Raw genomic sequence first — 22,294 nt, 5'->3', positions numbered from 1 at the left:
TATGTCAGGTTAACCCTTGAGGTCATTGTGTGATGGTTTTGACATGATCTCTTTCCGCTCTGACAAAAAAAAAAAAAGTCGAGTTCGGAATACGGCGAGCCCAGAGACATTCAGGACGAGATTGTCATATGGGAAGGGACAAATCATACGTCTTCGATGCTTGAACACTTCAAAACTTTACATAGATGTAATTCTATTGAAGTTGAAGCCAGTAACGGCACTCCCATGAGCTCATGTTGACAGCTCGGCATTTCCGGTCTGATGCGATCTATGCCTATCAAATGCCCCGAGGCTCCTCTGCCGCAAGCCCCTCCTGACACGGATGACGAAGTACATCATAATCAGAGTTTTAGGAAACCAGTTACTTGCTAGTTCTTGTGTATTGGATCACGTGAATCTCGGGAGACAACTCGTAAGAATCGTCCATTCGCCGACGCCATCGACATATTCGGTCCTTCCGATGAAGTGCGATTCGACGCCATGGCTTCTCAACATAGGACTTCCCACGAGGTCTAAAGTAATTCCGTACTTCATATGACTAGAATCTATCTCGCTGATCCCGGTTGCGGCGTATGGTGATCAGACGAGACTTTGTTCTTCATGGCGGGAGTCCCGTTCTCGTGAGTTGAAGTACTTGTTTAAAAGAAGGGGTTTATCGTGGCATTATAGCGATAACTCACGCTTGAAGTCAATAAAAAGACTTTACTCATCCTTCGCAATGTCCAGACTGTATTCCGTTCTTTTCATCGCTTTGGCTTCGCCCTTAACCGCCTTGCCGGAGCCCATCAGTTCCAAGTTTCAGAAACAAGGACCATGTTCTGGGAACACACCTACTACTCGAGATCAATGGTGTGGATTTGATATCCACAGTGATTACTATTCGGTTGTTCCTGATACTGGTGTGACGAGAGAATACTGGCTTGAAATCAGCGAGATAACCTTTGCTCCGGATGGAGTTCCCAGATTCGCCCAAGCTATCAACGGAACGATACCAGGTATGAGAATCCAGGCTTGGATTATATGTCAAATTGGAGCTAAATTTTCAAGGGCCAACTATATTTGCCGACTGGGGTGATAATGTTGTCGTTCACATGACAAGTAATCTGAAGACTTCATCCAACGGTTCATCCTTTCACTTCCATGGCACTCATCAAAATTACACGAACCCACACGATGGAGTTGTTGCTATTACCCAGTGCCCTGTTGCACCAGGATCCTCAGTAACATACAGATGGCGTGCGACCCAGTATGGTACCTCGTGGTATCATTCTCATTTTGGGCTCCAGACTTATGATGGTGTTTATGGTGGTTTGATCATCCGTGGTCCCGCAAGCGCTAACTATGAGGAGGATGTTGGGACTATCATGCTCAGTGACTGGTCGCACAAGACCGTCAATCAACTTTTACATGATGTCCAGCGAGAGGGTCCTGCACTGATGGATAATGTTCTAATCAATGGCACTAATGTTTATGGAAATGACACCGATAAGAACGAGACGGGAGAGAGATTCAGATTGGACTTTGAAGAGGGCAAAACATATCGCCTACGTCTCATCAACACTGGCATTGATACGCTATATAAGTTTTCCATCGATCATCATACTCTCAAAGTTATTGCGGTAGACTTTGTATCAGTTGAGCCCTATGAAACCGACCACATCAGCCTCGCAATTGGTACTGTTCTCACCACTCCTCATCCAGTACTTTCTTCTAACATTCTCCAGGTGAACGCATGGATATTCTTGTCACAGCAAACCAAGCTTCAAGGGCATCGTCATTTTGGCTTCGCGCTATCCCTCAACTTGACTGCACCAGAAACGTCAACCCTCAAAATGCGCTCGGTATTGTATCTTATGCATCGAACAGCACTACGCCAACGACGAAAGGACGCAAGCACGAGGATCATTGCCAAGACGAGCCTTACGAGAGCATTGTACCTGTCGTTCCTCGCAATGTTGGACCTCCCGAAATGGAAGTTATACAGCACGCCAACCGCTCTTGGAACTCAGACGGCATCATCAAATGGGCGCTCAACAGCACCACCATGATCGCAGAATGGGGCGAACCCTCCCTCCTTAAGCTCAATAACAGCGCCTCATTCACCAAGTCTAATGCTGTCATTCGCGTTCCCAAAAGGGATGTCTGGGTTTACCTTGCTATCGAGACAGAACAGGATATCTCTCATCCTATCCACCTTCACGGATTCGATTTTCAGATTCTCGCTCAAGGCCCTGGTCCATACGATCCAAATGTCACCCTCAACACAGAAAACCCGCCACGCCGTGACACTGCTCTTCTGCCTGCCAAAGGACACCTTGTAATCGCATTTCTCACTGACAATCCAGGTGTGTGGCTCATGCACTGCCATATAGGTTGGCACGCTGCTGAAGGCTTCTCGCTACAATTTATTGTTCGAGAAGACGAAATCCCGAGCCTCATGTCGGACCATGAATACAAGGATATCGAAGAAGGTTGCAGAGCATGGAATGACTTCTCACACAAGATGAAGATGGAGCAGGACGACTCGGGTATCTGATCAATTATTATGATATTGTCACAGTTACATAATGTAATCGAATTCATAGACCCCTATAGACCATATACGAATTGCTCATGTTGCAAGACGTCGCTCCGTCACTCATATTCAGTGTTTCCATGTTACACCTTCGATCTCGGGCAACCTTTGCCTATATGGACACTGAATTAGGCATTAACCTGTCTAGAAATGATGCCCATTCCCATCACGCTAATTCCCCATATCATTTTGTTCCTTAGACTCCATTCCAGTTCGGTAAAAAAAACATTAGCATCCTCATCGCTTGTAGGGGTATCTAAGCATGTTCGGAGATAAACATATAATTCGCAACAATCCCATCGTCGATTCCCCATTTTCAACGCCAATGTCCCATAGTATAATTATACTGATTCTCAGTCAGCAAGGTCTTCATCCACTAGAATCTCCAGGAAGGACGAGCCTGGGTGGGATTCTCCGCAACAGGGGCAGATACCCTCCTCGTCGCTGTCCCAATCGACATCGCTAATCTCGTATCCACTAGAGCGAGAAAACTGGACCCAATCCCGCTTCTCCATGTCTCTAGAGACCGGCACTCGTTTCCATATGACGGATTCTTCGTCGCGGTTTGAAGTTGGGTGGCCCTCTTCAGTCGGGGCAGGAGGCAAAGCGCCAAGCCTGACATGGCTGTGGGAGTGGCCATGAACAGTATCCGAATCGTTTTCACTGTCTTCGTCGTCGTCATCCTTGGGCTTCCACGCCCGAATCACCCGAGCACACCATTTCTTGCCAGAGAGAGGTTGGAGATGCCTAGAGTGAGCCATATAGGAAGCCGGGCCATCAAGATACAAACCTTCGTCTTTGAGCATGCCGCTCATTTCGGCAGATGCCTTCATTCCAGTATCATCAAATGGCATACCCGTAACTTGGAGTTCATTCAGGGTGCAGCCGAGTTCATGAGAGCAAATATCATGAAGTTCGGATCCGGAGAAGGGGAGAAGAGTGTCGGAGAAATTCACCAGGTCAAGGCGCAGAGACACAAGAGATGGCAGCATTCGTGGTCGTGGCTGCTTCCTGTTTCGGTAAATCGGATCGAAGGGTGCACGAAGCCCCTCGAGAAAGTCGACAATCTGGTTCCAAGTGTAGCACCGGAAGCCACCACGAATGAGAGGAGACTCGGTTGGGCGTTGCTGAACTTTCAAGACGTGGTCCTTCTTTAAATCGCCATGATAACAGCGGTCCAGTTTGTGTCGGCGACAAGGCTGATCGTCATAGTATCGTGCAATAACACGAAAGGTGATATGGGTGATACCTTGACGAAATTTGACGGGAAGCTCGGCAAAGGTACGAACAGCTTGAGGAGTTGTGAAAGTAAAGTTGTTCGACTCCCACAGGTATCGAGTACCTTCGACGTGAAGAGCTCTGCAGGTAGCCAGGAAATTAATCGCAATCTGGTTGCCTCGCGTTTTCTCTTTGTCAGACATGTTCTCAGGTGTAAGGGGGGACAGAGGATCGACAATTGGGAAAGGAGATTTCATAGCGAACTTCAGAATACGAAGAATGACTTCCATAGGAAGGTAGGGGTGACCAAGCTCCTGAGCGGTCATAGAAGATCGGGTCTTGCGCTTCAAAGGATTGTGTTGATTCATATGGCTCAGAGCGACGGAAGACCAGGAAATGCCATTTTCGCGTAGAATACGCTTAAGTTTCATGTTCTCTTCGGTAAGAGACTGATTTGCACGGCGGAGAGGATGGTTAAAGGCAGCCTTAGCCTGGTCTTCCTTGTCCCTACATTCCCACGGGTAAGCCGTCTGTAACTTGTCAGCCAGCTCCAAGGATGAACATCTTTGAGATACTAACCGCCGGGGTGTTTGATGTCATGGTCACGTTTGGAAAGATAGTTGACGTATGCGGATAGCTAATTGTATGAACAGCGTCGCATAAACGATCGCAGAACGATCACAACTTCCAGTCAGCGAGAGTGGACGAGTAACAAATATGTTGATTCGAAGTGAACTGAAGATGTCGCGAGCTTAGCCGGAAACTAAGACCACAAATCGGTGGGATGGTCTTCTACAGTCGATGGCAATGGAAAGGGTAGAGTAGAATAAAGTGTGGAACAAGGTGAAGTATTTAGCCAGACGACCTGGATAGAGAACAGAATGCAGAAGTAGGTAGGCTGCAATCCTGTTGCGCTGGCACTGAATTAAGTGTTTGTCTCTTTTGCTGTGATGCGGTCTGGGAAACGAGGAGAGTAGGGTAGTCAAGTGATTGAAGAGTGGAAAGGGCACAACCGGCTAGGGAAATGCTATCCGCTTGTCTCCCGATGGATCTGCGAATTGCAGCTGACAATAGCAAAGGCGCGACGCCTCTAGTGTCTATTTGTGCTGGCTTGTTGAATGCAGAATTGTCTTGGATGGAGGAAGATGAGGGCTGGTGTTGCACGGGAAGTGCGTAGGGAAGTCGCTGGTCGGTATGTTCTTACCTGAGGTTGCTTAAGCCAGGTGGAGTGGAGTCCTGTCCCTAAAGTCTGCTGTTTCTTGTGTGACGTTGCAGGCTCGGATTAAGGAAGGCACCATTTGCAACACATAATTAATAAGGCAAGGACCGCCGGGCGAGTGCTGCCCGTCGCACTTGCCTTTGCCGCTCGCCGACTGAAATTTCCCAAAAGTGGCAGCCCATGCGATCGAGATCTCCGAAGGTCCACAGAGGGAGTTTATTATAGACGGAGACAAAACATCCGGGAATCTTAAGGCAATAACAGTGTCTTCTGGCGTCATCAAACATTGCCCATCATTTGGAATTAGGAAAGCACTGCGGCCAAGTAGCAACATCCTAATCTTACAGTGGTGTAAACCGCTCACTCAACTGACATTAAGCTGAATGGGCGCCATAACAGAAAATGTAGCTGCGGATGAAGCAAAGCTCCTTTTCGAGCTTCCTATCGGAAGTCTTTTAGAACAAACAGATAGCCTATAGCATTTTGGGCTGTGTAGCACAAGGGTTGCTATGCTATTCCTTGACGAAGATCGTGCTAGGGTAGAACGATCATTGTTTAACGACTGTAGTTATGAATACCAAGAGACAACATCTTGGAATTACGAGTTTCATTGGTCACATTATCCCTCGCGTCCTCTCTGAAGATATCCCTAAAATTATTCAGGATCTCGTAGTGATCCATAGGCAAACATATTCAGTAAGGTAAGGGCTCACACTGGCAAGAGTTTCCTACTTATAACCAAAACCATATTCAATCCAATGCAAGCTCCCTTGAACAAGCATTGTGTATTGAGCGGAGCGGGTCTCTGTATAACGGTATTGGCCAACCTGCATTGAACGGAATATGGCACAATGGAAAGACTCGTTTCCTCTGGCTCCTCGGCACTTAGATAAGTAAGGTAGGTAGGTATCTCGGTAGCCTCGAGTTAATATTGGACTGATTTGGCCAGGGCTGGCCATGAGATGCTGGCTCCCATTATCAAGGACGCGGGTTAAATAGAAGTAATAAAAGCCCATTAAGACTGAGACGTAGACGTTGTGCCCGATCCCCAAACCATCTTACTGAAATCCAATGTAGTCCTTGATTGGTAGAATGACGCGAGGCTTGTTGTCACCACAGCTTCATGCCTCCGTGCAGCAGCCCATCGTGGGCGCTGACGTCACCATTATTATTGTTCGATCTCAAACACCCCGCTGCGATTGCCCTACATGTCAACTGAACATCGATGATGAAATGCATACGATTGTGACATGATGGCTTGCATGCTATGATGCGTAAGCAATAGCTTGTTTGCGGGGAGGTATATAAATCTGCTGGGGAAGCTTCAGCTTTTGGGCTTGAGCTCTGATGTTACCTTCAAACATCAACATCAACAACACAAAACACTCCCACCACATACCAAACTAAGCAAAATGTCTTTCTCTAACGCAAACACTGGCGATGCCCCTGCCGATCCTTACAAGAAGGCCAACGCCGAGGAGGTTCCCCTCCAGACCAAGATTGAGGATCTCGTCCACTTCATCACCAAGGAGAAGTTTGGTATGATGACCACCCGGGGCTCAGGCTCTGGTAACCTTGTATCTCGCTGCATGGCGCTGGCTGCCACAGTATGTGTGCCTTTCATTGGAATTGAAACTCTATCTGACCTTATTGTAGGAGACTGGAGGTATCGACCTTCTCTTCCACACCAACACGGAGTCTGGCAAGACCGACGACCTCGATGCTGACCCTCACGTCAACGTTTCTTTCATCAACGCCTCCGGAGAGTGGGCTTCCATTGCTGGCAATGCTAGTATTAGCACAGATCGAAGTCTTGTTTCCAAGCACTACAGCCCTACACTCAAGGCTTGGCTTGGTGATCTCGGTGACGGTGTCCATGATGGCTCCGAGAATGATCCTCGTATCGGAATCATCCGCGTCAAGACAGTATCGGTCACCTATTCGCTCGTTTCCAAGAACCTGCTGAGCCGCGCTGCCGACATTGCTTCCAGCGCCGTCACTGGCAAGCCTGCTTCGCCCAACACATTGAGGGAGATTTCGGAAGGGGATGTGCGATCTTGGCGCGCTTCGCGAGAGTAATGTTCTGAATAATGCAAATCTCGCTTGTGCGATAGGACTTTTATCAAAGGCGATACGAATTCATGACAATATTAGCAACCATTCACAGCTGCTTTCCGTACTCAGCTTTCCATAGCCTATCCCACTTCTCCTTATCAACCGCAAACTGTCGTACGTAGTCGAGCTCCAGCTCGTGTGTTCTTCGACCAAGGAGGACGAGACTGTGAAGAGGAGGCCCTAGTTCCTCGTCGGTAGAGCAAAGCTCCTCCAAAGTACCAGCCACGAACTTCTCCGTCTTACCTCCGACGCGAGCAGCGCCAATGGCCAGACTGTCCTTGGGATAGACACCCTCCTTACGCTCATCCTCAATCTCTAGCATCTGTTGTGCACACTGGCCGACAGTCATGTAGCGAGGAGGCTCATAGACCAGACGACCTCGGGCCATATTCTCGAGACTCTGCCTCCTTAACCTTGATATCTACCAAGACTAGCGTGTGTAAACCGATTTGACGGTTCTCCTTTATCCGATCGTAGAAAGATGCGGGCTTCCATGTATCAGTGAAGAAAACCATGGACACGGTTTGTCCAAAGTTGTAGAGCTGCAGACCGCATGCGCCGATCCCGGACATGATGGAGGCGTTGGGAACAGTTCGGACAGGGATTTCGAGTTCCCGCGCACGTAGAACGAGGTCCGTATGAGTAGTGGCACTATGATGTATCAGTATACAGCTGTAAGTTGGATCACTAGATCATACCCGAAGGGATCTCCAACAACAAGGAATGCAACATCTTCGTTCTGCGCATTTCGGAGAATCTCGTCGCTGTTTGACTCAACCATCTCACGGTCAGCTACAGTGATGGATCGTCCATAGTACGATTCCTAGTATAATTAGCATTGGCTCTTGGGTTAGGGAATGGTTGCATGTACCAAGACAGATTGCTCGACAAGCAAAATGCTAGTATAAGCCTCCAGATAGACCCTGGAGGCTTTCTTGACGACCTCAAGGCCCTTGACAGTAATATCTGTCTCGTCAGAGAGACCAAGTCCTACGAGGTACAACATTGTGATCCTTCTACGTCTGATTATCGCAGTAGTATTTCGTGGTGAAAAATTGTCCCTAGGTCGCGACTCAAAAAAAAGAGATGCCCCGCGGCGGGGTATTATTAGCGCTTCCTATCTGTGACCTCATGCCAAGTACCCCTGTCGCTCTAAAGCAATTATGGCCCGGGATAAATCGCACGGGTGCGAGTCATGTTTAGCACCAGGACGATGTTGCGGTTTCGACGAAGTGCAAGACCAAGTATATTCTTATAGACCCAATGCTAAGTTTTCATCTGCGGTGAGAGCATGCCAGAGATGGATTACAGCTCGTAATGGGGACGCAAGAACCGAAATTGCATTTTAAGACCGTGTTTTTGAGTTAGATGGTGTTTTCTTGTGAGTCTCTTTTTGGCTAGACCTGGTATAAATTCTACCACTATGATCGCGTCCCAACTTTTAGCATCCATGATCAATCTAGAACCTATACGCTTTCCTCTTCACATATTGATATAACCCAATGTCCGACTCCAAGAAAGGCGCCTATGGTGGCGCGCCATCAGGCGATACTGATTTTCGAAAGACCTATGATCTCGACGAATACGCTGCCAAAGCCAATGAACGTGAGGCAAAAGAAAAAGAAGAGGCCAAGGCGCGTTATGAAGCCAAGCTTGCAGGCAAGAAATACCACAAGCCTTTAACAGGCGACGAAACATACACATCAGCACGCCGAAATGTTATAGACCTCACACAACAAATCGGAAAAACGCAGCTTGTCCCCGGAGGTGCAGGCGTCGGAAAGCGTGGCCGTGGAGCTGGTTTCTACTGTGAGCCTTGCGATCTCACGTTCAAAGACAACAAGCAATACATCGAGCATCTCAACACGCCACAGCACTTGATAAATACGGGCCAAACGACTGAAGTCAAGCGCGCGACGGCAGAGGAAGTCCACGAACGTATTGAGTACTACATCCGACGGCGAGACGAGCTGGAGAAGGAGAAGCAGACTAGCCTACACGAACGACTACAGTTGCGAGAAGAAGAGGCTGAGAAAGAAGCCGAAGAGCGGAGGAAGAAGAGAAGAGAGGATAATGAAAGGAAGAGGATCAAGAAGGAGGAGGAGGCAAGGGTGAAGATGGAATATGGAGAGGACGTTCGTGTTGATGGCGAACATGACGAAGACGATATGATGGCAGCAATGGGCTTTACTGGATTTGGGACGTCGAAGAAGTGATGGATATCTAAGTCGTTTAATGATACCCCGCGTTCAACCTGGTTTTATATGAAAAGTTTAGTCGAATGGGTGTACAACAGCCAAGAATGAAACAGATGGTTGGAGATATCACAACAATACAGAGGTCGGTGTGAGTGAAGTCAACACTCTGAGATAATAGTGCCAAGCAAGATGAAACAGCATGCATATTCCAAGCGCAACTCATTTCTTCCATGACTCAATAGATGCAAATCAAAGCATCCAATGTCCTTACTTTGCCTTGTCGAATGGATCCATACTCATGTTCATGGAAACCGTGAGGCGGGGCCGTTTTCCAGCTAGAGCCCAACGAGTCCCCCACCATCCGCCGCCACCAGGATATCCTACCTAGGTACCTAGTAATGGATCACACCTCTGCAGACTGATCTTGCATAGACATATACAACCTCACCAGCTTCTACTGACACACTTCAATCCTTCTTCCAAGTGCCAAGCTAGAACCCTCATAAGCGCCTCGTCCACAAAGACATCATGGCCGCTAGTTCTGCTCCAGCAGCTTCGTTGCTCAAGCGACAACTCAAAGAGATGCAGGCTGGCAAGGATATTCCAGGCATCTCATGCGGCCTCGTAAACGATAACAACATCTTTGAGTGGGAGGTGATGCTCATGATTAGCGACGACTGCAAATACTACGGCGGTACGACCAGAACCTAAGCTCGCTTCCCCCTCATGACTTTTGACATGCGCTGACCTCGACTTCTAGGAGGCAACTTCCGGGCTCGTCTATCCTTTCCGTCGAGTTACCCTCACATGCCACCTTCACTCACATTTCAAGACCCCATTCCTTTCCATCCGAATATCTACGAAAACGGCAAGCTCTGCATTTCTATCCTCCATCCTCCCGAGGAAGACGAGTATGGTTACGAAGCAGCCTCTGAACGCTGGAGCCCTGTCCAGACACCCGAAACTATTCTTCTCAGCACCATCAGTCTTTTCCACAGCCCCAACGACGAGAGCCCTGCCAATGTGGAGGCTGCACGTATGTTCCGCGAGGAGAGGGAGGGCAAGAACAAGGACTTCCGAAGACGCTGCAGAAAGTGCGTGAGGGAGAGCTTGGGAGAGGATTAGATGCAGGGCTATTCTCTATATATGTGGCTATCATGGGAGTGCGAAGCATATGTGGGTTGGCGTTAGGTGGTTGGGAACGCCTTGCGAACGATCACCAGCGTTCAAGTGGTGTCATGGAGCCTTGGGCGTATTTTATATCAGTGTTGAACCATCAGTGAAATAGTGACCCTTCTTATCGTTGCACAGGAAACATTACGATGGTTTTTCGTCGTTAATTTCATTCTTGAGTTGCAATATCTAAATGCTCTCTTCACCAACAAGCCCAATGACTTTGCCAACTACGCGGTCCCATTCCTGATCCCACCTCAGAGAGCCTTCACTAACTGCACCCTTCTTCAAACGAGCCAACTCCTCTTGTCCAGAAAAGCTCAGAAGTCTCGCGAGAATCTCCGCCAATTCTGATGAAGTTTCGAAACCACAGCCATTTTGACCTTCCTTGACAAGCTCGCTGAAGCTCTCAAAAGCCGAGTATGCTGCGACAGGGAGACCAGCACCAAACATGTCCACCACCTTCATGGGAAGATCAACGCCCGAGCTGGACTTATGCAGCGAGATGCCAAGGTCTGCCGAAGCAAGAAGTGAAGCATAGTCCCTCGTAGAAAGCCACGCTGTTATGATACGAACGCCAGGCAGTTTACCCCCCTCCTGAAGTGTCTTGATTTTTTCAAGATAGAGTTCTTTTTGCGGACCCTTACCAGTAATTATAGCTAGGATGGGCGAGGCCTCGGCAGAACTGGCATAGGAGACGAGAGCATCCAGGAGCAGACCAAAGTCCTCGTCTGGCGTCCAGGAAGTGCTACTCACGATAAGCCGTACTGCTCCATCGACAATATCCTTGGCAATGTCTTTAGTCTCTGCAAGTCGAGACAAAAAGGCCAGACGTTTTGCAGTAGAGAGAATAGGTTGGAACACCTGAGCAGGTCGGTCATGAAGTGTGAGGACAGAACGCTTCAGGTTGAAAGGCTTCTCCTTGAGCTGGCGGGCCATAGCATCGGTGACAGAAAGGTTGATATCTCCCAGATAGCGTCCGAAGCCGGTTTCATACCAACGGTACACAGGAACCAATGGCTTAACATACCACTTCCCTTGCGCCAGAATGGTGTAGCCATAATTATGCCAGTCCACTACAAGCTTACTGCCTCGTAGGAAGGAAACCAAGAGTGCAACATGAAAAGTTGGAATTGAGGGAGGGTTCTTGGGGGGGCTGTTAGCTATCGTGAAGCTAAGAAGAGCCGCGAGTATCATATTAACTTACTTGAATGATGATCCATTTTGCAGCAGGAGCATCGTACATCAAGGTACTGAACAAGCCCCAGAACTGCCATAAAACCTTGAGAGGAATGTTGAGAAAGAAGGGCAATGTTCCCCATTGAAGGACCTCAGGTTGTGGTGGGAGTGCATACATAGTGACGCGAGGATTCCCGATGAGATCGGGATGTCTTGAGGTTTCTACCCAGTGTTAGCCTGTGCACATAACTCACGATATTCAGGTGATGGAATAATACCTTTGTAGCCCACGATATCGACATTGCGACCATGTTTGGCAACACTCAAAGCATGATATTGCATGCGAGGACTGCGCCCGACGTCGCCGACGACAAGAATCTGAATATGATCATCTTCAGCTTTCTGAGATGGCTGATAGCGAGTAGGAATAAGGATCGCAAGACCACGTATCAGCCATACCAGGAAGACACAGCTGAGAGCGCCAGCAATAACGGAAACAATAAAAGCGGCTGACATAATAATAAAGGAATGAATCGGCAATCATAACATGGCGTCGAGGCTAATATGAATCCTTTTGGTGGTGCCCGCGCAACCAGTTATGGGCGTTGTTGGAGTTGTGTTGGCCAAGGCCAAGGCCACCTTTGCACTCACTGGTCAAATAGATTCGAGGTTCCACAGGCCAGGACGCACAGGTACCGACGGTAAGAAAGACAAGGCGAGATAGCAAAACAAAGCGATCTCGATTGAAGCTGATCCTAGAAGGCGATCAAACATAGAGATCAATAAATATTATGTTGACGCATTAGGTAAGGGAGAGTTGATGGGGCAAAAAGGTGTCCTACTGTGGAATAACGAAAAGGCTTTATGAATCATTCCACTCTCAAACTTTCAGGACGCATCACCAACCGCTCTCATCTAACTTCAATCCAAACAACAAATGTAAACTTCTTATGCTGCAGTGGAGGGAATATGCAGTATAACAAGCAACAAATCCGCCTCAATTACTGTGATGGTTGTCATAGCTTATGTCTCTCTGCCAAGCAAAGCAATCTAGGTGATGCAAGCAAACACCCAATATCCTTAGGACCTGATCAATTTTGCCTACTATGTACCTTAGTGCTAGGTAGCTGATAGGAATACCGCAAATCACCTAGCTGTAGTTTTTGTTAACTAGAGTTGCCCAGCCTACTTGCGCTCATACTTTCTGGCTGGGTGTACATATACTGCAAAGCATACAGACGGGCAACGGGAGATTATCAAACCTCATCTCAAGATGAAGTTCAGGGGTTGAGATGCAACTCTGCTGCGGGGTGTGATAGCATTAGGCCTAAAAAGCGAGCTAGAGCATCAAATGCACTAACTCTTAGCGGAAAAGTAACCGCATGCAGGGGGGAACGCCAAACTTTCCAGCGCTCAGCCAGTCAAAACTGACCCTCCCCTAGCAATCCCCGGCCAAACGACAGGGCCATGAGGGCCAATCCATGATGTATCAGAGGATCAGGAAGGAGCAAACCCAGATCAACAATCAAGTGACTTCAAAATGGTATCAAGACTTGGCGAACAGAACAACCTTAGCAACTCTTTCACCGACTTAAGACCACATCTTCAGCAGGATCAAATAGCTCAACTCTAATCCACTGATCGAGTCGTTAACTTTCCCTCTCTCAGCTGTTTCCATCTTGGGTCTTGATCCTCTTGGCTCCCCGTCGATCGCTGCTCAATCGGGTTGTCACTTTTAGCTCCACGTGCTGGAGTCTCCTATCTCTAGTCCGCCACAACCACCACGGCTCTTCACGCCTCCCGCGTCTACTCTGAAAAGGATTCTAGGCGTCCCACGATCTCTGTTTCTCTTGTCTTTCTGTATCCGATACCGTACAGCTGCTTGCGACGCGCCCGTTTCACAAATTCAATTTTACACTCGACTGATGACGTTGCGATTGGCCCTAGGGGAGGTGTAAGGACTCTCTTTGAAATCGCCAATACTTGCGCCGATATCCGATCACCGCCCTCATTGAGCGTCTCCGTGACATAGTTCAGGACCGAACTCTTGACTTAAGCACCCATCCCGAGTTCTATAAATTAACATGGCGTCCTCATACGCCCTTCCGACCTCCTCTCTGCCGCATGCGCATCAGAACCATATGCATTCACACACACGAAGTCATTCTCAATCGTCGTTGAACAACCTTAGACGACAATCGACTTTCTCCAACGGGAGCCTTCCATCAGTACCCGACGAAGACCATAACCACGATGTTAGCCATGATCATGCGGATGGAAACGGAAACCATTCTGCACACTCACACAATCCGAGCATCCACAAGCATGGACACAGACGCTCCCGCATGTCCAACACAAGCGCAACCATTGCCCGCGAGAAACTCCCTCCAGCACCATTAAACACCTTAGAGGGTTGGACAGAAGAGAGGACACCAGGAGGCAAGAGCATACTTACACCAGGTCCCGAATCGGCCAATATGACTTATTCCCCTCCGGAATTTCCTCACGACCATCATGACCACCACCATCACGATCATTCCCACGACCATTCGCATTCCCACGACCACTCACATAGTCATGACCATAGCAATCATTATGGACATGATCATGGCCATCCGCATGATGATGACAAGGGCAAAAGATCATTATTCACCCGGATGATTCTGCCGTATACAACAAGATTTCCCATTTTGAATGCGATTTTAATTGAGAAGGATTCCAGGCGCATTTTTTACTTTATGGCGTAAGCGAAACCACATAATTTACCTGGAATGTTTGGTTAATTCAGATCTCCGTCTAGACTCAACTTTTCGTTCATGGCTGTACAGGCGTTTTACGGCTACGTCACAGATTCGCTTGGTTTACTGAGCGACAGTATCCATATGTTCTTTGATTGCGTGGCGCTCATGGTGGGCTTGTTGGCTGCTGTATTGAGCAAATGGCCGCGAAGCCAGAGATTTCCTTATGGCTTCGGCAAGATTGAGACATTGAGTGGATTCGCCAACGGTATCTTGTTGATGTAAGTAACTTTCGGCACATCTGCAGGTCCGTTATTAACTTATTGGGTGTAGGCTACTCAGTGTCGAAATTGCCTTTGAGGCTTTTGAACGGTTGTGGGAGGGAACTCAAACAAAGCGATTGGGCGAGCTCTTTATTGTAAGCACTTTGGGTCTTTTTGTTAACCTGGTTGGAATGATGGCATTCGGTCACCACCACCACCACGGACACGATCATGGACATGACCATGGGCATTCTCACAGCCATGATCATGGTCATAACCATGGCCATGACCACGGCCACGGCCACGACAACGAGAATATGCACGGCATTTACTTGCATATCCTTGCCGATACCTTGGGTAGTGTGTCGGTTATTGTATCGACAATATTGACGAGCTTTTGGGGATGGGCCGGATGGGATCCGTTGGCGTCATGCTTTATTGCTGTTCTGATCTTTCTCTCATCCAAGCCGCTAGTATACTCGTCAGCAAAACGGCTGCTACTCAGCATCCCGGAGGATACAGAGTACAATCTTCGAAACAGCTTAGGCGGTATTCTGAACCAAAGAGGAGTAGTAGGCTATTCGTCACCAAAGTTTTGGAGGGATGATCACAGCGCTAGCCCTAGTGGTGGGAAGTTATTGGGCGTTGTCCACGTAGTGGCAGCAAGAGGAGCTCCGTTGGAAGACGTCCGGGATCGAGTTCGCGAATATCTCTTGAGAGAAGGGGCAGACGTTGTGGTGCAAGTTGAACGAGAAGGAGACAACAGCTGTTGGTGCAGTAGGCGAGGAATTCCAGCACCACCAGCAACACCCACATTGGCATCAGCGAAGGCATTCTAGAAGTGGAGTTTCAAGTTGGGATAAACATTGCGAAAGAGGTGGGAATGTACAATGAAGGGGAGAAGCATTGTCGCGAGACGAAATGTACGACTTGCTTGTATCAAAGAAGGACAGATGTTTGTCGATTTATTTGCTGAAGGATATTACGTTGGAATAACGGTAGCCGCCAGAGAGCAGAGACTGGTAAATGGGTCAACACCGTTGCCAGCTGGGTTGTCTTGGTGTTCTCTGGCTATGTATTCCTGGAGTTGGCCAACAAGGTCATTCATGGGGCACGTGGAGGATCACATGTATCATTATAATAGGTTTTACTTGGATTCTCGTCATGGAGACAGAAACTTTAGAGTAGAGGGGTGAGACAGGTGTATATCCAGCAATAGAACAGGCTTCAATCACTATTTACAAAAATCTTGCTTGTTATATCTGTAGCTCGTGATCAGGCTATGCAGGCTGTGCCAGTGAAGGTATATCTGAGACAGAATTGCAGTTTGCATGTGATAGTCAGACGCGGGAGACCCATTGGGGACTGTGGGGCTCTTCTCCAACTGAAAGAGCCTAATCTGACCTGAAGATCTGGTGTGTGACCTCACTTGACCTCATTTGAGCCCTAGATGCAGAGCCCCTAATCCCGACTCAATTCCGTCTGCCCGGGCTGTTGTAGCAGTGTAACCGCATGCTCTGCAGCCCGCTCACTGCATTGTAACTGACATCAGCTTCCAGAGCAATGATATGCCGGCCTCTAGTACCCCACGAAACTCGGTCCTTTTCCATGTGGGGAAGACAGAGACTCATGATGCACCCCGCGAGCCGAAGCCGAGGCAACAAAAAACGAACAGAGCCGGGACCGGGGCTCGGGGATCGGGGGTGAGTGAGAGATCATTGCCCCGGAAGACCGAGGGGAGTTGGAGAATTAGTTTTACTAGCTGTAGTACTACCCAGTGAAACAATTGGTAATTATTATTTAGCTGTAGACTGGATAATTAAGCAAGGGATGCACTTGGGCGTGAAGCTCCATGGCAGAACCTCAGGTCAAGCTCGTACCAATCGAATAGAAGCTTAGAAGATACGCCTGTGACGTGCCCGATCAGATCTTGGTTGATATACTCTCACCATTTCCCTCTCCCTTTGTTTACACCTTTTCTTTCTTGTTTTGTATCCCCATAGCTCTCTGTTGTATCAGCTTGACCTTTACTTGACTTGCATCATAAGCTCTTGGTTACAAGCTACACCCTCCCCTCGGCCGAGACCACCCCACACTCTTCTTATCCCACTCCCGTCCTCCACATTCCACATTCCGAGGTTCATTCTGTCAATACCCAACATAAACCCTTCCTTTACCTCACCTCTCAGCGCCTCCTCCTTCCCCGTCATCCTCCCCCTCCAAACTCTTCACAATGTCTTCCGCCGATACCCCAGACTCCGCCATCGAGGCCCGTGTCGTAGACAAGCTGAAGACCATCGCGCCCGCTCCTGAACCAAAGGATGACTCCAAGGCCGGCGCATCCTCTGGCCTCGCTCAGCAGCTTCGCGCCTTTGCGGCTGGTGGTTTCGGTGGTCTCTGCGCTGTCGTAGTGGGACATCCTTTCGATCTTGTCAAGGTCCGCCTTCAAACCGCTGAGCGAGGTGTTTACTCCTCTGCCATCGATGTTGTTCGCAAGAGTATTGCTCGTGATGGTCTGCGAAGAGGTCTTTACGCTGGCGTAAGCGCGCCTCTTGTCGGTGTCACACCTATGTGTATGTTATAATCCCTCTTCAACTTCATATGCCGTCAACTGACCTAGCTAGTTGCTGTGTCCTTTTGGGGTTACGACCTCGGCAAGCAAATCGTCCGAGGTGTCAGTGAAGTCCCCGCAGAGGGCCTCACAATCGCCCAGATCTCAACCGCCGGCTTCATCTCCGCCATTCCCATGACCGCCATCACAGCACCCTTCGAGCGCATCAAGGTCATCCTCCAAGTCCAGGGTCAGAAGCAGCTTGCTCCTGGCGAGAAGCCCAAGTATAACGGAGGCGTTGACGTCGTCCGCCAGCTCTACAAGGAGGGCGGTATCCGCAGCGTCTTCCGCGGCAGCGCTGCTACTCTCGCCCGTGACGGCCCCGGTTCTGCTGCCTACTTTGCCGCCTACGAGTACATCAAGCGAAAGATGACACCGATTGATCCCCTCACTGGAAAGCCCAGCGGCCAGCTCAGTCTCAGTGCTATCACATGCGCTGGAGCTGCCGCTGGAGTTGCCATGTGGATACCTGTCTTCCCCATCGATACGGTCAAGTCTCGTCTGCAGACCTCGGAGGGCAACGTCTCCGTTGGTAGCATCGTTCGTGAACTCTACGGAAAGGGTGGTGTCAAGGCATTCTTCCCTGGATTTGGTCCTGCCCTTGCTCGTGCTGTGCCCGCCAACGCTGCTACTTTCCTCGGTGTCGAGCTGGCTCACCAGGCCATGAACAAGGTCTTCGGCTAGATGCTATGTCAAAGAAGTCGAAGAGGTAAAGCGATATAGGCATAGACAAGAAAAGCTTGCTTTCGGATTTTTCAGGGTTTCGATACGGGTTGTTGACCATTGGACAAGGTCACAGCAGATGGATGGCGTTGGTTGCTGGGCATGACATGAATTGTATTTTCCCATCGGCGGTGGATGCGCATTTCAAGCAGAATTCGAGCGCTGAGCATATCATTTGTTTTACGCACATAGATCATGAGCAGTTAGATCGTGTTGTTGACTTTCTGTTGTGATGGATAGATGAATCAAAACATAATTACACGCATCTGCCAGGTGCTTTACTTAGCTCGCCACGAACTATGACCGAATAAGGTAGTGAAGATGAGAGTTGGTATTCACTTTCTAAACAAAATACATTTGAGCAATCTTAGGCTCTTGACGGCGATTGCGCCTATAATCCTGGTATCGCTATATGCTATCCCACGTACCAGAATACATTGCCGCCGTTTTCGCCGTAATAACCGTGCGCCGAATCCCATAGTGAAAAGCAATATACTCTTAGCAACTCAATGAAACATGTTGTTGTCCTTGTAAATTCATCCCTTCCCTAGGTATCAATCCCAATGCCAATAGGTCCGGCATATCATTGCTGTGCTCCATTTCATGAGTGGATGGTATCCCGCCAGTTCGCCGATGCCATGAGTAAAAAGACAGACCTGCCTGTCGTTGAGTTAAGTAAGAGTAAACGACTAGCAGGAAGCAACGCGCGCTGAAATAGTATAAGGCGAAGACATAAATAACGTTCTGCCCTAGTCCTCGAGAGAAGAGGACATTTGAGTCATCATCCTGTCAAAGGGCAAGTATAGTAGGGTGTCAAAGAGAGTTGAGCGTTAAGCGCGCTCGGTAGTCGTCCAACGTCGTTTTGAAAGACTCATATCGCGGAAACGTTCGGCCTCGCCAGGAGGTCGAGGAAGACCCCAAAGTCCGCCCAGACCATCTCCAAGTTGTCCAATGTGAAGCTCTTCAGCGGGCTTGTCGAAATCGTGCAAGATATCTGTCTTGATTCTGATAGGGGCTGAGAGAATAGGACCTCGGGGTGTGGCTTTTGGAGTAGTCTCCCCACTTGGTGGGAACGAGAACGAGCTGAGTGAGGTGATGGCCGCTGGCGGCAAGCTCATAGATAATGAGTTCGTAGATTTAAGTTCAAAGCGTGAGGAAAAAGATGATTGTGTAGATGAGTTCGAGGTAGACATGGCAGCAGAAGCTTGGGCTTCTCCCTTGTTGTCCTCCGGAATACCTTTAAAACGGCTGAAGTTAGGCAGCACAGAATCGAAGTCCTCCTTGTCGGAGGCATCATCACTACCGTCATCCATCAGTCTAAGAGACGAAGGCCCAGGTGTCCACAGGCCGAACGAGGATGTGTTAGCGCTCGGAGAGTTGCTCCTTGAGCCTGGTTCGCCTGTTGCCGTGGTAAGAGCTGGTCCTCGGTTCAGTGGCCGCTGTGACCCCGAAGTTCGACGTATAGACGATCCCACAGTCGCACTGGCCGAAGCACTACGGCTGCCCATGGGAATGATAGGGTCAGAATAGACGAAAGAACCAATGAGTGGGCCGGGTCCGTCAGTACTGCTGATACTGGGGTTGCGGCCACGGATAGCAGCAGGGAAACCATCAGCTGAAGTTGATCGGGATGAGACTGGAGTCGAGGTTGTTGAGCGCAAGTGTTCTGTGCTTGCAGACATGCGAATATCGTACATCTGATGGGGAGAGACATGGGGTTCAGAGTCTGGCGTTTCACTTGCTGATGCAGCCAGGAGAGTGTCGTAGTCGGCATCTTGTTTTCGAACTGCCATAGTGATGGATGCAATTCCAACATCCATAAGAACAGGCTGATGAGTGATGGCGCCAATGAGAGCATTACATCCAGCTCCATGAGACACAAGAATAACAACAGTCTCTACATCCTCGTCTTCAGAAATCGAGGGGTCATGTGTGTCATTCTGTGAAGCTCCGGCAGCCTGCGTTACCATCTCATCAGGCGCATCAGTCGTAGCGTACCAGTCCACCATCTTCTTCAGGCCGCGTCGAAATCTCTTGTGCATGTCTGTCCACTCTTCTCCAAGTTGGCCGCCATCCCCAAAATCTAGTGGAGCTCTCATGGAATCCCATTGGTAATCCACCACAACGCACTCGTCACGCGCATGGGCCACGAATCCGTCGGGGATCTTTCCGGAACTCGAGATAGCATAGTTCGGCTTTGGGACTGTGTACCCTTTCTTTTCCATCTGAGTTGCCAGCTGCCCAGTTAGAGCTGCAGCCATAGCCGACCCTGTTGAACCTTCTACTGCAGACCCTGATCTCAAGGGTCCAAGAGACGGACTGGCGGCAGGAGACCCGTTCCAGAGAGAAGCAGTAGAGCCTCTATGAGGCATCGGAGTGGGAGCGGGTGCAGATGTCAGTGCACTGTAGTCTTCGCGTCGTAGCAGTTCGGCCTTTGCACTTCCAAGCATGAGGGCCGCACCAGGTGGTGGGGTAATCTGTTCGAAGTACTCGGGAGACAGCCATTCTCCGAGAAAGGAATCCAGACGTAATATTGTAGATCGAAAGTGTTTTGGTGGTCCCGTTGCTGAAACGAAGATGTCGTTCGGACGGTAAGGCGATTCATGGGGAGTCTGTGCAAGACCGGAGCTGATTCCGATCGATGTTTGGGCGCATCGTAAGAATGGCGAGCTATGAATGACGACCTTGAACCTACGTCGCTTTTTTGTGCCTTTGGAAGTCGTCTCGTACTCGTCTTTCGCTTGTTCGAGAATACTGGAGATTTGGTTGCCGACAGCTCTGGCTTGGAGCCAGCCGCCGTAGGTCAGAGGAGGATCATAGGGTGTAGGAGATGAAAGATGCCATTTCTTGTCGGCGGCGTCAAGGCGGTTGCCGTGCCTAGAATAGAGGTCAGTTGAGTTCTTTAATCAACATCATGCCTATACTGTCATGCTGTACGCATACGCAGCGCTAGGGCTACGCGATCTGATCGCGACGATGCATCATGACGACAGGGGTCTGGAAAGGTAGCTGAAAACGTACCTGACGACAAAGATGTAGGCCGGCGTGCGGCCCATGGTGAAGTCTTCAACAGAGACAAAAATGGAACAAGCCGCAGCAGTGCTGAGACAGCAAAGATCTCGACAAGTTGAAGAGAAAGATTTGTCAGTTGTTTTGGTGGAAAGAAGAGTGAGGTTGGATTGAACCGAATAAGAGATGGAGGCCAAGGGGGTAGTCAAATACCCTGGCGCACGTCGCGCAGTTAGTTTGGTTATTTTAGATGGAGCTTGTGCAGGCGCCCACTATAAAGCCGACGGGACTAGGCAGGGCAGTGTAAGTACTGTACCCAGGCACCTTGAAGCCTCCACTACAAAAGTGACCGATTTAGGCTCCCCGGCGTTTTTGGCGTTTTGCCTCTGGGGGTCGAATTACTCAAATCAGATGAGACGGAAGAGGATAACTCAGCCAAAGACTCATGTGCACGCCACGGTCCAGAAGGTCTGCCGGTACACAAAGCAAAGCAGGGAGCTCAACTGGGATCGTTTATGGTGTGGCTGTTTAGCAGGTGACCAGGGGGTATTTGGTCCCTTGGAGCCGGGCTTGAGGTACCCGGGCTCACCTCAGCGAGTCACCGTCACACGGCAGAGGTTGACCTGAGGTGAAGCCAGAGACAAAGGCAGGGTCCTTGAGGTGACGGGCGTAACATACACCGTGTCACCCGGGATAGTAGGAGATAAGATGAGGCGGAAGAGAAAAGGAGTATGTGGTATTTCGATTTTGTTTGGTTGTTTAGGTTTCGCGTTGTAGCTTAGACTTTGGAAATAATTAGTTGAAAGGAGGGAAAGTTATAGGAGGAGTAAGAAGAGGAGTAGAAGAGCACAAGGACAGGTAATGAGGACTACTTTTAGCAACAAGTTTGAGACCTCCAACACTCCATAGTCGAAACACGACACACACGCACACACACACTTTGCACTTTGCACTTTGATCTTACTCCTCACCTTGTCAACCTACTCAGCCAGAGACCCAGACCCAAAGAAAGTGTGCATCCAATGCATTGCATTTGGCCTTCGTGTTGTGTTACGACAAGGTTAGCGGGGCAATGTCGGATACCTAGGTAGGTAGGTGTGTATAAAAATCATGGAAGCTTTGGAGTTTCACTATCAGCCAGCCTTACAACCAGGAAAGTAAACAGGTCTAGTTAAGTGTCAAGTGCGCAGTCATGATCGGAGAGTTCTGTCAAAGAGGACTGAAACCAGACGATAATTGGCATTGATCAGCATTGTCATAATAATTATTGAAA

At 49.1% G+C, this 22,294-nt stretch overlaps 10 protein-coding genes across 12 annotated transcripts; 6 read left to right on the top strand and 4 right to left on the bottom strand.

The window, feature by feature from the left end:
• The first annotated feature begins 45 nt into the window (after positions 1-45).
• On the top strand, positions 46-4,985 carry FOXG_06344 (uncharacterized protein). Its single transcript, XM_018384970.1, has 3 exons — positions 46-995; positions 1,048-1,674; positions 1,725-4,985. The coding sequence occupies exons 1-3, from the start codon at positions 719-721 to the stop codon at positions 2,534-2,536; spliced, it is 1,716 nt and encodes a 571-aa protein (XP_018242147.1). The 5' UTR covers positions 46-718; the 3' UTR covers positions 2,537-4,985.
• Positions 2,050-5,566, bottom strand: FOXG_06343 (uncharacterized protein). Of its 3 annotated transcripts, none has more exons than XM_018384968.1 (3): positions 4,373-5,176; positions 2,976-4,323; positions 2,050-2,921 (listed from the first exon to the last, which is right to left on the bottom strand). In XM_018384968.1, the coding sequence occupies exons 1-3, from the start codon at positions 4,391-4,393 to the stop codon at positions 2,917-2,919; spliced, it is 1,374 nt and encodes a 457-aa protein (XP_018242145.1). In that variant the 5' UTR covers positions 4,394-5,176; the 3' UTR covers positions 2,050-2,916. The 3 variants fall into 3 exon arrangements, with proteins under 3 accessions (XP_018242145.1, XP_018242146.1, XP_018242144.1); XM_018384969.1 differs by having other exon boundaries at positions 3,009-4,323; positions 4,373-5,031; XM_018384967.1 differs by having other exon boundaries at positions 2,050-4,323; positions 4,373-5,566.
• Positions 5,567-6,219: 653 nt separating this feature from the next.
• FOXG_06342 (protein bli-3) lies at positions 6,220-7,830 on the top strand. The gene is made up of 2 exons (XM_018384966.1): positions 6,220-6,619; positions 6,669-7,830. The coding sequence occupies exons 1-2, from the start codon at positions 6,425-6,427 to the stop codon at positions 7,089-7,091; spliced, it is 618 nt and encodes a 205-aa protein (XP_018242143.1). The 5' UTR covers positions 6,220-6,424; the 3' UTR covers positions 7,092-7,830.
• FOXG_06341 (diphthine synthase) lies at positions 7,174-8,133 on the bottom strand (the record flags this gene model as incomplete). Its single annotated transcript, XM_018384965.1, has 4 exons — positions 7,174-7,442; positions 7,498-7,778; positions 7,826-7,950; positions 7,999-8,133. The coding sequence occupies 4 exons, from the start codon at positions 8,131-8,133 to the stop codon at positions 7,174-7,176; spliced, it is 810 nt and encodes a 269-aa protein (XP_018242142.1).
• A 448-nt stretch (positions 8,134-8,581) lies between these two features.
• FOXG_06340 (uncharacterized protein) lies at positions 8,582-9,592 on the top strand. The gene has a single exon (XM_018384964.1). It carries the CDS (start codon positions 8,630-8,632, stop codon positions 9,341-9,343), a length of 714 nt encoding a protein of 237 aa, XP_018242141.1. The 5' UTR covers positions 8,582-8,629; the 3' UTR covers positions 9,344-9,592.
• An 86-nt stretch (positions 9,593-9,678) lies between these two features.
• FOXG_06339 (ubiquitin-conjugating enzyme E2 G1) lies at positions 9,679-11,646 on the top strand. Its single transcript, XM_018384963.1, has 2 exons — positions 9,679-10,019; positions 10,086-11,646. Exons 1-2 carry the CDS (start codon positions 9,854-9,856, stop codon positions 10,448-10,450), a joined length of 531 nt encoding a protein of 176 aa, XP_018242140.1. The 5' UTR covers positions 9,679-9,853; the 3' UTR covers positions 10,451-11,646.
• On the bottom strand, positions 10,393-12,660 carry FOXG_06338 (beta-1,4-mannosyltransferase). Its single transcript, XM_018384962.1, has 3 exons — positions 11,956-12,660; positions 11,706-11,899; positions 10,393-11,644 (listed from the first exon to the last, which is right to left on the bottom strand). Exons 1-3 carry the CDS (start codon positions 12,191-12,193, stop codon positions 10,688-10,690), a joined length of 1,389 nt encoding a protein of 462 aa, XP_018242139.1. The 5' UTR covers positions 12,194-12,660; the 3' UTR covers positions 10,393-10,687.
• Positions 12,661-13,183: 523 nt separating this feature from the next.
• FOXG_06337 (uncharacterized protein) lies at positions 13,184-16,028 on the top strand. The gene is made up of 3 exons (XM_018384961.1): positions 13,184-14,420; positions 14,478-14,696; positions 14,749-16,028. Exons 1-3 carry the CDS (start codon positions 13,762-13,764, stop codon positions 15,515-15,517), a joined length of 1,647 nt encoding a protein of 548 aa, XP_018242138.1. The 5' UTR covers positions 13,184-13,761; the 3' UTR covers positions 15,518-16,028.
• Positions 16,029-16,508: 480 nt separating this feature from the next.
• FOXG_06336 (solute carrier family 25, member 46) lies at positions 16,509-20,734 on the top strand. The gene is made up of 2 exons (XM_018384960.1): positions 16,509-17,251; positions 17,303-20,734. The coding sequence occupies exons 1-2, from the start codon at positions 16,912-16,914 to the stop codon at positions 17,971-17,973; spliced, it is 1,011 nt and encodes a 336-aa protein (XP_018242137.1). The 5' UTR covers positions 16,509-16,911; the 3' UTR covers positions 17,974-20,734.
• FOXG_06335 (uncharacterized protein) lies at positions 17,678-21,871 on the bottom strand. Its single transcript, XM_018384959.1, has 2 exons — positions 21,034-21,871; positions 17,678-20,889 (listed from the first exon to the last, which is right to left on the bottom strand). Exons 1-2 carry the CDS (start codon positions 21,066-21,068, stop codon positions 18,843-18,845), a joined length of 2,082 nt encoding a protein of 693 aa, XP_018242136.1. The 5' UTR covers positions 21,069-21,871; the 3' UTR covers positions 17,678-18,842.
• Between the last annotated feature and the right edge of the window lie 423 nt (positions 21,872-22,294).

The sequence above is a fragment of the Fusarium oxysporum genome, chromosome 2 (genome assembly GCF_000149955.1).
Source record: "Fusarium oxysporum f. sp. lycopersici 4287 chromosome 2, whole genome shotgun sequence".
Taxonomy (NCBI): Eukaryota; Fungi; Ascomycota; class Sordariomycetes; order Hypocreales; family Nectriaceae; genus Fusarium; species Fusarium oxysporum.
Note: the sequence above shows the minus strand (reverse complement) of the source record. Positions and strands in the feature narration are given on the sequence as shown.